The following is a 13,551-nucleotide window of genomic DNA, read 5'->3' as shown; positions in this document are numbered from 1 at the left end:
GGGGATCTCTGTGTATAGTCATAATCTAGTGAATAGTCCCGCTCATGTGCGGGGACCCCGGAGCAATCCAAAAATAATCTCTTAAGCTGTCTTTATGTGCAGTCCTGCATAGACACTTAAGAGAGAATTTAAAGAAAAATAATGCAGCCTATACTTATAAGGCTACACTGTCCAGTACTTCAACTAGATATTCCACCAAAATTAAATTCAGCACAGCCTGCCAAGTTTCTCTCATAGAAAAACTTCCCCTTATACCAAGAAAGCCTCTGGAAGATAGAGAGGAAGGGGTGGACAGACCAGGTGAGATTCCATCTCAATGGAAAGTTGCAGCAGTATGACCTCTGCAGAAGAAGGCACTGAGAGACCCCACGACCCTATCCAACTTACGCCCTATTTCGCTCCTTCCGGCCCTATGTAAAATGACCGAATCCTGCGTAAACAAACAGCTAATGGCATTCCTAGAAGGGAATTATATACTTCACCCCAACCAAGCAGGCTTTAGGGCCCATCATTCAACGGAGTCTGCCTTGCTGTTTTCGACAGAGACCATTCGAGCTGCACTGGATCAGGGAAAAAAGGCTGTCCTGGTGCTGTTAGATCTGTCTGCAGCATTTGACACGGTGTCCCATGCTATCCTTTTACATCGCCTGGCAAATGCTGGCATAGCAGGCACTGTGTTAAAATCGTTCAGTATTACGCTGGGGCAATTTTGCTCGGAGGAGAAGGCTCTGAACTCAGGGGTACCGCAGGGCTCAAGTTTAAGCCCTACACTTTTTAATCTATATGTGGTCCCCCTGATCAATTTGATCTCTTCGTTTGGCATTAGCACGATTGCGTATGCCGACGATACACAGCTGGTACTTCTCCTTGACAAGGACGCGACCAATGCTGAACAGACTTTGCAAGAATGCCTATCTGCAACACTGACTTGGATGACCAATAATCATCTGAAGTGCAATTCGGCAAAAACGGAAATGTTGCCATTCGGACCAAACAACAATTTCTCTCCTCAGTTATGGTGGCCTAAGGAGGCAGAGGCCCCGCCAAACACTATAAATGCAGCACGGAATTTAGGGATAAAATTTGATGACACCCTGTCTTTTATACAGCAAGCCAGGGAAGTGGCCGGTGCATGCTTTAACATCATCAAGGGCCTTGAAACATTTTTTGATTTGCTCCCTCGGAGTGCCAGACGAACGGTTGTAGTTGCACTGATAACATCTAGACTGGACTACTGCAATAGCCTATATGCAGGATCTAATAAATCGGTCCTGCATAGACTTCAGATGGTCCAGCACGCAGCCGCCAGACTGGTACTCAGATGGCCGAGAAAATCCTCGGCCTCTGTGGCACTGGATGCCTTGCACTGGCTCCCGATTCATAAGCGCATCCTGTTTAAGGTCCTAACTATCACTTTTAGGGCCTTTCATCATCAGGGCCCGCTATATCTGCGTAAACATTTCACGCGATACTACCCTTCCCGGAAACTCAGGTCATCCACAGCCAACCTGCTCACCATCCCCAAATTTAAGCTGGCAACAAAGGGAGGTAAATCCCTAGCTGTAATAGGCGCCAAAACCTGGAACAAGCTACCCCACCAGCTTTGTGAGGTCAACTCTGAGCAAAGCTTAGTAAACTGCTACAAACCTGGATCTATACACTGTCAGACAAAGGATGCAAAGCACTGATATGAACTTTATCGACAGCCATGGACAGTCCAGCATAACTAATCTGCTGGCAGGCGGGTAGTCAAAGCGCCAAGATGCTCCTTGGAGTGGTAGCGCGCTATATAAATATGCTCTCACATCACATCCTACCTCAGATCATTTGCCGTTTATTACCTTGTAACTCTTGCAAGTGTGCACTATGAGTCTACCAAGGCATCAGTTCTACAAATTGGGCTTTTTCCTATAGAAAAAAATTGTACAGCTGTTCTTGCGTTAAAGCCACCAGGTTAGAGCCAGTTTCATATGACAAGTTTGTATTGGGCCGAAAGAATCCAACTTCTATAGCTACTGCTTGTTTTAAATCCTCCCGAAACCGCTTCATGCAAAGGTGGGAATGTGAACTTAAACTGCTTTAAAATCCTTATATGCACAAGTTGTGGTGGTCCAAAGTGTGGTGGCTATTTTCAAGTCTGAGTTGGAAGGTAAAGTCTTCAAATCATGAGGGATGTTTATATGCAGCTGTTGTTTTGAGCATCATGGCCCTTAGCAATTGGCATTCTGGCATAGAGAATTGGCTGAAAGTGTGCCATTGAGGAATTACTTTTTTATTTTATTAATTATAGCTACGATACAAGTGGGATGGGAACTATGGTGTACATGGTTTGAAAAATCCTATTAAGAATGGGGTCTTGGTATTGTATGTGGTGGAAGAAAGGGGGTCATATAGAATGTTTTAAAGTTAGGAGAAGCTTTTATTTATTTATTTATTCATTCAAAGTTTTATATAGCGCGAACAAGATCCTTACAGATATCAGAGCGCTTCACAATGACAGGGTAGGGGCAATAGGAATGAACAGAGGTAATGGGCGCAATGTAGTAGTCACTAACATGAAAGGATAATAAAATACATAAAACATATCAATATACAGTCAGGTAAACAGGTAATATAAACGGCACAAGTCATTGATCCCATTACAGAGGTGTTCAGGTACACCTTGGGTGTGTGGAAGGCTTATACCAGTGTTTTAGTATAGAGAGCACACTGAGTGGGGGCATCGGGAGGGTGAATCAGTAACCCAATGTGTCTCATATATTGGTCGGTAGCAAGAAAATAGCGTAGTAGTGTCTCCATCAAGTAGAGGTAAAGTGCCAAAGGACAAGGTGAGCATTGATACAGCATTGCATTGCCAGCAGATGTTTCATGCAGCAGGTGGTTATAATTTAAAACTGACAGATTTGTCCAGATAGTGAGCCCAATGTTACCTTTGATAAACATTTAATATGAATTTGTTCATATGTACATTTAATTGTATACTCTTGTCTTCTACTTAGGAAACTAGCCGTGTTGTTCATATTATGGATTTTGAAAGGGGGAAAAACCTGAGATATCAACTGTTGCAGCTTTGTGAGCCATTTGGACTGATAACAAATCATTTGATTTTGAACAAAATCGATGAGGTAATGTTATAATTTCATTTGTGTGTTTAACGACCTGTATTGTGGATGTTCCTTATTCCACATTAAAAGTGTTCTAGCCACTGTTGCGTGCAGGGGGGTGTGAGACTTTTGCAGTGTTCTATACATTTATACATCCTTACAAGGGGAGTGCTAACAAATACTTTTTTTACATTCATCATTTTAGAATAAGGTTGCTTTATCTTAACGTTTTTATTGTGCTCCTGTGAGCATGTCCAATAAATCACTGCATGTCTACTACACAAATCTGAAAGAGACACGTTAGTGATAGATTCCTTACCTTAGAATATCCCCAGGCGCCAGACTGGATCCGGGAAAGTTTTGCTTAGCAGTACCCCTGCGCGTCAGGTGGCGTCCTGCGGCTCCTTGTCAGTCACTGGCATTGTCAGCGCCGAGATGACGTCACGGAGAGTACTTAGGCGCCACCCATGCGCGCTGGCGTAATTTCTTTTTCCGCGCCAGCAAGCGCTGATCCGGATTGAGTAGATACCGTAGTCACTTTTTGACTACTCCGACTTTTGTCTACCCTTTTCTCTCCTGTTGCTCAATGGGATGCCCGACTTGAAGTCTTGTGGGGCGTGCCGCCGTAATGTCTGGTGGACCCCCACGATGTGTGCCTACACTACCCAGAGACAGACCAAGACTCCCGGGACTGTCGGGCCATGGCCCCGAAGGCCTTGCGGGAGCAGTGTCGGATGTGGCTGGAGGGTCAACAATCGTCGCACCGCCGCTCTGGGTCCAGGGGCCGTTCCCGCAACAGCTCGTGGGACCCGAACTGTCGCTCCTCGGGCTCCAAGTTTTCGCCTTCGGATTCCGGTAAGCGACTCCATAAAAAGAAGTCGAAGAAGCGTGTTCGCTCTCCGATGTCTCCCTCCCCCCTCCCCCCCTCGCTCTTCCGAGGCGGACGGACGAGGGGGATAGGGGCTCCGCCCCTGCAGCTCCCCTGGAGCCTGGGAGTCCTGTGGCCTATCCGCCATACCCGGGTCCATCGGCGACTCCTGAACAGATGTAAGAGTTTCTTGCTGCCTTGGACTGCCTCTATAGGCCTCGGGCTCCTGCCTTCGGGCCCCGCGATCCCTATTCCAGATCCGGTGGCTTCGGCCCCAGAGCCACGAGGTGCAGCGCCGCCGGCTCTGGCGCCGCAGAGGGTGCTGTTTATCCCACCCCTGCCCCGGTTCCTGGACCATTTTGTTCCAGCCTGGGATCCGAATTGGGAGGCGGCCCCGGCCAGCGCCATTTGTCCAGGCTCCGACTCTGCCGCCGCGACCTTTCAATGAGGGCCTTACCGAAGTCCTCTTGGGCACTTGGTTGCGGCGGGCCACTGGGGCACTGGTGGGTAATGTCGCCAGGCGTCACCGCCCGGCGCCTGGTGATCCCGCCTTCCTGACCACTCACCCTACGCCTGAGAGCGTGGTCATTCAGGCCTTGACGTCGCAGTGTGCCTTTCCTCCGGTTCCGCAGGATGAAGACTCTAAAAGGCTGGAAAAATTTGGTAAGAGGTTGTTCTCCTCGTCCAGCTTAGCACTGCGGTCGGTTAACACCGCCTGCTTGTAGGGACATTACACTCAAGCAGTGTGGGATTCCGTTGCTCTGGTCTTGCCTCAGTGTTCTGAGGGGGTCCAGGTTGTCCTTTCCCAGGCGATTGCTTAGGAGAAGGATGCGGCTACGGTTGCCATCAGGTGTGGTTTGGACACTGCAATTTCCATGACTGTGGCGTTGCGGCGCCATGCTTGGTTGCGTTCGACTGAGTTCTCGCCTGCTGTCTAGGGCTCGCTCATGGACGTGCCGTTTTATGGCTCCTGCCTCCTTGGCGATAAGGCCGACAGTGCACTGGAGAGCTTCAAGGACTCACGGGCCACGGCCAAATCCTTGGGGCCCCTCTACGAAGACCACTGCCACTCCTGGTTTTCGTTCAATTTGTAGCCAGGGCAGAGGCACCCAGACACGCTCCTCCAGCAAGCCTATGCAGAACCAGCCTCAGCGAGACCGGGGCTTCCGCAGAGGTTGGTCTGGGAACCAGCGTGCAGGTTAGTCTTCCTCTACCCCCGCTGTTTCCACCTCCAAGCCTTCCTAATCCGAGCTTCAGGGAGCACCCCACGCTGGTGGGTGGCAAGATCCGCCTCTACCACTAGCACAAAATTACATCGGACAAATGGGTGCTGCAGATAATCTGGTTACTCCCTTCCAGTCTTCCCCCTCCAGCCATGCCACCTCGGTACCACGGCATGTCGGGGGATCATTTGGCTCTTCTCCGACAGGAAGTCACGGCCCTCCTGGCCAAGGGGGCCATTGAGTGCGTTCCGGATCAGGAAGTAGGGAGCGGTTGTTATTCCCACTACTTTCTGGTTCCCAAGAAGGACAAGGAGGGGCCTGCGCCCCATCTTGAATGTCCGGAATGGCAGTCACATCCTCCGGAAGGAGAAATTCAAAATGCTGACTGGCTCAAGTCCTGGCTACCCTTGAGACTGGGTGGTAGCGTTGGACTTTCATGATGCTTATTTTCACAACTCCGTCTTGCCGGGCCACTGGCGTTGCATGCGGTTCATGGTAGGCCACAAGCATTTTCAGTTTGCCGTGCTCCTCTTCGGCTTTACCAGTGCCCCTCGGGTGTTCATGAAGGTGATTGTGGTGGTCGCAGCTCACCTGCGCAGGTCTTCCCCTACCTCGACGACTGGCTGTTGAAGGCGGGCTCGCCCCAGGCAGTCGGCCACCACCTCCAGACTACGGCTGACATCCTGCATTTGCTGGGGTCCTCCAACGTGCTGAAGTCGCACCTGAGTCCCTCTCAGAAGCTCACCTTCATCGGAGCGGTTCTGGATTAAACGCTGTTTCGGGTTTATCCTCCTGAGCAGCGAGTCCGGGATATTCAGGCTATGATTCTGATCTTTCAGCCTCTATCCTGGGTTTCGGTCAGGATGACCCTCCGGCTTCTGGGCCTGATGGCCCCCTGCATCCTGCTGGTGACACCTTCTGGTGTACTTCCTACGACGTCGACACGCTTCCTGCGGAAGCTCCCACCTTTGGGCGCCATCTTCAGATTCTTTTTTGCGTTTGGTCTGGATCATCGAGAGGCTCCAATTTGTTTGGAGGAAAGAAGAGAAAAAAGACTAATTCTACACGGAAAAGATTGGAGAAGACACCGAGGAACAAGATAACTGAGCCAGGACGACGAAGAAGAAGAACTTCGACGTCCCATGGAGAATGCACACACAGGGGGCCCCCTGAGTGCAGGAATGGACAAAACACCTTTTAAATTCTGCCATAGCTGCCACCACAAATACGCGCAGAAGGACCAGCACCCGGTCTGCAACCTCTGCCTACCGGTCGACCACGAGAGCAAGGATTGCAACGCCTGCTCCGTCTTCACCCCGAAGACACTCGGGGTTAGAGAGAAGAGCCAACTACACCATGCAAGGCAAAGGCCAACCTCTGTCGCTTCGGGACCCGGACCTCTCCAGCAACGAGGAGGACCACATCGCCGGGGGACCAGATGACTACATAGCATATTCCTTTCAAGTCTTCCCTTACCTGGACGACTGGTTGCTGAAGGCTCCGTCAAGGGAAGCAGCGCAGGACGCTGTTCAGGCTTGTACAAACCTATTTCGCAATCTGGGACTCACGTTAAACAAGGACAAATCATTTCTGGTTCCATCCAGGAAGGCGTGATTTCTGGGAGCCATCCTGGACTCAAAACTCGCAAAAGCTTTTTCAACCCTAGAAAGGTGGAGAAAACTTCAGACCATGGCTCTGGACCTACGAAAAAGGTGTCTTTCAGTACGCCACTACAAGTTTCTGCTTGGGGTAATTTCATCATGCATACCCCTGAACAATTGGACATCCAATGGAAACAGTTGCACGGATCATTCGATGTCAAGGTGTGTATCACACCGACAATGCGGAGAGCGGCCCTGTGGTGGACAGACCAAAGCAACTTGTCCCAAGGTCTATCCTTCATAAACGATCCGTCTTCCCAAGTAGTGACAACGGATGCGTCGTTGGATGGTTGGGGAGCAGTGATGCAGGACCTGCACGTCAGTGGCCATTGGTCTACTCTCGATCGGCTCCACATCAATCTACTGGAGCTCAGAGCGATAAAACTGGCTCTTCAAGCTTTTCTCCCACGTCTAGGAGGATTACAAGTTCTCATCAGGACGGACAACACCACGGCCATGCATTATGTGAACAAGGAGGGAGGAACCAGATCTCTCCCGTTGTGACAGGAAGCTCAGGAAATCTGGTAATTGGCTATCTTTCACGGAATGTCACTACAGGCAGAACACTTGCCAGGGATTTTGAACGAGAATGCCGACAGACTGAGTAGGATATCATCAGTCAGTCACGAGTGGGGAGCTAAACCAACAAGTTCTAGAAGAGGTATTCCGCCCGTGGGGCACACCGGCGATAGATCTCTTTGCCACATCGTCCAACAAAAAATGCCAGTCTTATGCAAGCAGGCTTCACGACCGCGGATCATTGGGGAATGTGCTTTCAATAGTCTGGTCAAGAACATTTGTCTACGCATTCCCCCCATCCCACTGATCCCGAGACTGATCAGGGAGTTAAAGGCGGAACCTTGCAGGATGATCCTGATAGCCCCTAGTTGGCAAGACAGTTCTGGTACACGGAGCTCCATCTGTTGTCACTGGCTCCGCCTCTTACCTTGAAGCTTTTTCTCTTCCCGGGGATACTCATCAATAGGCATAAGCACTAAATAGTCCCGCCCACGTGCGGGACCCCGGAGCAATAGCCAATAATATGCATATATCTACATATATAATAAATACATATAAATACGCATAAAATAACTATATATATATATATATATATATATATATATATATATATATATATATATATATATATATATATATATATATATATATATATATATATATATATATAATGCATATATATAATATGCATATATATATATATATATATATATATATATATATATATATATATATATATATATATATAAACACACATATGCGGCCCAAAATAACCATACTAGGCTCAAAAAACTGCCATAATAGCCTGTAAAATCTTTACATTTGCTAAATAAAGACATATAAAACCCATTATATGATGTAAAGAAGAAAACACTGCCTAGGTTTTCTTTGAAACACAAAACCTTTATTTTCAAAGGTAAAAACAGGCAGGATCATAGAGGCAGCTTTAGCCTAGATAGGCTGCATTGTAACAGAAAAATCTGGCGCCGTGCCTTTAAGACCTCAGAGCCTCCAGGCTCCCATCATGCACCACAGGTGACCGTTAGGTCAGTTCTTTTTTCCGGCTCCTTCTGTGAGGATCCTGGAGCATTGAGCTCGCCAGTTGGTGATATATTCACTTTTTTCTGGTATTTCTCAAATTTTTTCGTCTTTACTCGACGTCTTTAGTCATTATCTGACTAATCCAACAATTTTTTTACTGTTTTTTTGGCTATTTTTCAAGTCATAATGCCGGCCTTATTTGCTAAGTGTCCGGCCTGTGGTAAAAAAATGGCTAAGTCAGACCCTCATTCGGTCTGTTGCTTGCCTACCTTCTTCTCACAAGCCAGAACTTTTCTACCACTGCAGCAAACTTTCAAGTAGGACTTTGAGAGAGAGAGAGAGAAGAGCAGGCTTCAGTCCCTGTATGACCGAGGAGAAACTGTGAGTGGAAGAGAAGATGTTCACTCTAGGAAGCCTTCTTCTCAGCGCAAGGACAAAGGGGAGAAGAGGAAACATCGGTCTCCTTCAACTTCAAGAGACAGATCTTCTTCCAAGGTACCTGTGTGCTCAAAATCGGCATCGAAATCACCGTCGCGGCATACGTCGACGTCGAAGCATCCCTCGCCGTCGAAGAATTCGCCGTCTAAGCAAGGTGAGAAGCAACATGAGCGTAGGCGGTCCCGGTCTGGCTCGCCTACGACTGCAAGGGGACGGGTCTCGACGTCGTCTCGCCGACTGTCGCCGTCGAGAGGTGCCATGATGTCGACGTCGAACCGGGCAGAGGTTTCGTCGTCGAGCCCCAGTCATGCGACGTCGAGGCACACGACGCCGAGAAAATCATCGCCGCCGAAACGCCTGACGTCGCCGCCGAAGAGGTCGTCGAAGAGGCCGCTGCTGAGGAGGCCGCCGCTGCTGAGGAGGCCGCCGCTGCTGAGGAGGCCGCCGCTGCTGAGGAGGCCGCCGCTGCTGAGGAGGCCGCCGCTGCTGAGGAGGCCGCCGCTGAAAAAATCGCCGCCGAGGAGGTCGCCGTTGAAAAAATCGACGTCGAAGAGGATGTAGTCGACGTCGCCTGCTGCAAAAAGGCCTAGAACGGTGTCCAAAGACCGTTCTGAGGTGTCTGGGTATGCTGGGAGGTCCTCTTCCTCACCTGAGTTGCGGATTGTGTAAGTCTCTCCAGAGCCTTCACGAGTGCCTTCGCCTACAGGGGCTAACCTCTCTCCACGATGGCTGGGTGAGATCAGAGACTGGAAGATAAGAAAAATTAACCTTCCAAGGTCTCGTTCCAGGTCTCCGGTGTCTGCAAGGTCACCTCTGGTACGGGTGGTACGCTCTGCGATACGACGTGAGCGTACTCCACCGAGAAAGTCTCCATCGGAGAGGAGGCGTGCTTCACCATCTCCTAGGTCTTCTCGTCGTCACTCTTCCAGAAGACTCGATACTAGGTCTTCTACAAGGTCTACGGATTCAAAGAGGAACTACTCTCCAACACTGTCATCAACTCCTCCGAGTAGGATTTCACCAATTGATGACGTGCTTACTTTTAACGAGGTTCTCTGTCGTGGTGCAGCGAAACCTCATATCGAGATGCCTGTCTCTACTGCTAAGACCACGGTCATCTTCGAGACCTTACATCAGAAGCTGACATCAAGGCCTTTGCTTCCTCTGGTCCCGGGTCTGTTGGAACCTGCGGAGCACAAATTCTTAACCCCAGCATCCTTAGGAGCAGTTCCTTCGCGGATCGCAAAGAAATAAAAGGCACAGGACAATGATCCTTTATTTCTGCGGTCTGAGCCACAACCTGATTCAGTCATCGTCTCAGCGGCTCGTAAGAATCAGACAGGAGCGGCATCATCCTCTGTGCCCCCTGATAAGGACAGTAAAGCTATGGACTCAGTAGGAAAGAAAATGTGTGCTACTTCTGATTCCTATATGAAGGTTGCCAGCGCCTCCGCTTTACTGGGTCGCTATGACCGTTCTCTTGGGGTTCCTTGTCTCGTTTTACAGAAAAACTTCCAAAAGAAGACAAGCAGGATTTTCTGGAAATCCTTCAGGAAGGAGGGCTAGTGGCTAATCAGGTGATTAGCGCAGCTGCAGATGCTTCTGACTTGTCTACACATGGCTATGCCCATGGGCTCTGTGCAAGACGATCAGCTTGGCTAAGGCTTACGGGTCTTAAACCTGAAGCTCCACACCGAACTTTGAATTTGCCGTTCAATGGAAAATCGCTCTTTGGGTCTCATGCTGACGATGAGATGTCAAGAATGAAGACGGAGCTCGATACTGTGAAAGCTGTTGGTCTTGAAAAGAGAGGACAACTTTAGGAAGAAATACCGTCCTTATGATCGGAGACAGAACCAGCAGAGGGTTCAAACCCCTCAATGGTCGTCACAGCAGAATCAGGGAAGATCTCAGTTCTCCCAGCGTCATCCTGGTAGAGGAAGAGGGGGCATTTCCAGACAGTCTGCACCTGGAAACAAGCAGCAGCAAGAAAAACAGTGAGTGCTTGCTTCCCCTGAGCCCGTTACCCACTCCGGTGGGGGGGAAGTGTTCGTTTTTGCCTGGACGAGTGGAAAAACATCACAAACGACAAATGGGTGCTGAATATTGTGCAAAATGGATATGCAATCAGATTCAAGTCTCCTCCACCTTCCATTCCTCCTCAAAAGTCTGTGTTCCATCGACTTCTTCTTTTGAAGCAGGAGGTGTCTACATTAATTGTAAAGAATGCCATCGAGGAAGTCCCAAGGGCACAGCGTCGACAAGGCATTTACTCCCGATACTTTCTAGTTCCAAAGAAAGGTCCAAACAAGGAGTTCAGGCCCATACTAGATCTCAGGTGCCTCAATCAGTTCATTCGGCGAGAAAAGTTCAGAATGCTGGCGTTACATCAAATAATTCCACTTCTGCATCAAAGGGACTGGATGTGCTCCATAGATCTTCAAGATGCGTATTTTCACATCCCCATCGCCCCGAAGCATCGGAAGTTTCTAAGGTTTTGCATACAAACCAGTCATTACCAGTACGCAGTCTTGCCCTTCGGGCTAAAGTCAGCTCCTTGCACCTTCTCAAAGTGCATGGCAGTCGTAGCGGCTTTCCTAAGGAAAAGACACATTTTCGTCTATCCCTATCTAGACGATTGGCTGCTAAAGAGTGCGTCCCCGAGTCTGCTTCAACGCCATCTCACGTTCTGCATACATCAGCTGCGGAGGTTGGGCCTGCACGTGAACTTCAACAAGTCTATCCTCAACCCCACACAGAGGATACACTATCTGGGCGCACTTCTAGACTCAAAAGACGCAAAAGCGTATCCTTCGGAGGAGAGACTATCCTCTATTCTCCTCAAGTGTCAAACCTTACTAAAGAATCCTCGACCAACGGCCAGACAGATCTCGTCGCTGCTAGGGTCCATGGCGTCTTGCATTTTTCTCGTTCCGAACGCCAGGCTGCACATGAGACCTCTACAGCAGTCGCTGGAGGATCAGTGGTCCCAGTTTTCAAACCGTTGGGAAGACAAGCTGTCACTACCTCTGTCAGTACGGATTTCCATTCAATGGTGGATGCAGCGGGGTCATCTGATAGTGGGAGTGCCTTTTCAAGAGGACATGCCCAGACGATCGCTGGTGACAGATGCGTCCCTGCAGGGATGGGGCGCCCATCTGGGGTCCCTTCAAGTTCAAGGAGTGTGGTCAGAGAAAGAAAGACTGTATCACATAAACATGTTGGAACTCAGAGCGGTACATCTGGCTCTCAAGGCTTTCTTTCCAGCACTCACGTCATCCTCTCTGCTTGTTCAGACGGACAATACAACAACGATGTACTATCTGAACAAGCAGGGCGGAACGAGATCCAGACCTCTGTCGCTGGAAGCGCAAGCAATCTGGAAGTGGCTTCTGGCTCGGGGTATGACAATTCCAGCTGTCCATCTGCCCGGTGTCCTCAACGTCCAAGCAGACGATTTAAGCAGACACTTCGCAGAAGCACACGACTGGGTCTTAAAAGACGAAGTGATAAGAGATGTCTTTCAGGCCTGGGGGACACCAGAAAACGATCTCTTCGCGGACGCCGACCACGCAAAATGCCGCGTCTTCGCGTCCAGATACCCACAACGAGGGTCCAAGGGGAATGTTCTATGGATGGACCGGTCAGAGAAATTACTCTACGCATTTCCACCGATTCCACTCATTCCCTTGGTGATCAAGAAACTGTACAAGTCGATGACAGACATGATTCTAGTGGCTCCGGATTGGCCTCGCCAATGGTGGTACCCGGATCTCCTGCATCTATCCAAAGTGCCCCACAGGAGGCTTCCCTGCTGTCCGGATCTGCTGACGAGGGAGAACGGCAGAGTGTTCCATCCCAACCTGTCGTCCCTGAAGCTAGCAGTATGGTTCCTGAGTTCGTCCAGTACGGACATCTAGGCCTTTCACAGGATTGTATGCACATTTTAAGAGCGGCAAGGAGAGCTTCTACAAGAAAGACGTATGCTTTCAAGTGGAAGCGGTTTTTCATGTGGTGTGCTGCTGAAAGACATGACCCGATTCGAGGTCAGGAACAGGTACTGTTACCATACTTACTTTCTTTGGCCAAAGCAGGTTTGCAGTATTCCTCTATTAAGGTCCATCTGGCAGCAATAACAGCATATCGAAAGTCCCCTGGCCAGGTGTCTTTCTTTCAAATGCCAGTTGTGAAGGATTTTCTCGAACGTCTCAGGAAAGTGTATCCTCCCGTGAGGGTTCCCTCACCTCCTTGGGAGCTTAATGTGGTTTTGTCTAAATTGATGGGTCCTCCATTCGAACCTATTCACAAGGCTTCCCTTCAACATCTGTCGTGGAAGGTGTCCTTTCTTGTAGCGATCACTTCTGCGCGCAGGGTGAGCGAGATTCAGGCTTTTTGTGCTACAGAACCCTATCTCATTTTCCATGCGAATAGAGTGGTGCTTCGGACACATCCCAGATTCCTTCCTAAGGTAATCTCGGATTTTCACATTAACCAATCAGTGACACTACCTACGTTTTTTGCTAATCCGAGCTCTTCAGCTGAAAAAGCTCTACACTCTTTGGATTTGAAAAGAGTTTTGAAGTTTTACCTTGATAAAACTAAAAGTGTTCAAAAGACTGATCATTTGTTTGTAAACTACGGTCCTCTAAATACGGGCTTGCCTGCATCCAAGAGGTCCATTTCTAGATTGATTGTGT

General features: G+C 49.2%; 1 protein-coding gene across 3 annotated transcripts in view; it reads left to right on the top strand.

Annotated features, from left to right (window-relative positions):
* Positions 1 to 13,551, top strand: part of MATR3 (matrin 3) — a 220,662-nt gene that overhangs the window by 49,990 nt on the left and 157,121 nt on the right. For all 3 annotated transcript variants that reach the window (XM_078653344.1, XM_078653343.1, XM_078653345.1), the window contains one exon: positions 3,000 to 3,125. In XM_078653344.1, coding sequence (XP_078509470.1) covers positions 3,000 to 3,125 — 126 coding nt within the window. The remainder of the gene's footprint in view (positions 1 to 2,999; positions 3,126 to 13,551) is intronic.

This window comes from Lissotriton helveticus, chromosome 7 (genome assembly GCF_964261635.1).
Source record: "Lissotriton helveticus chromosome 7, aLisHel1.1, whole genome shotgun sequence".
NCBI classification, from domain to species: domain Eukaryota; kingdom Metazoa; phylum Chordata; class Amphibia; order Caudata; family Salamandridae; genus Lissotriton; species Lissotriton helveticus.
This window is presented reverse-complemented; position numbering and strand designations above follow the sequence as displayed.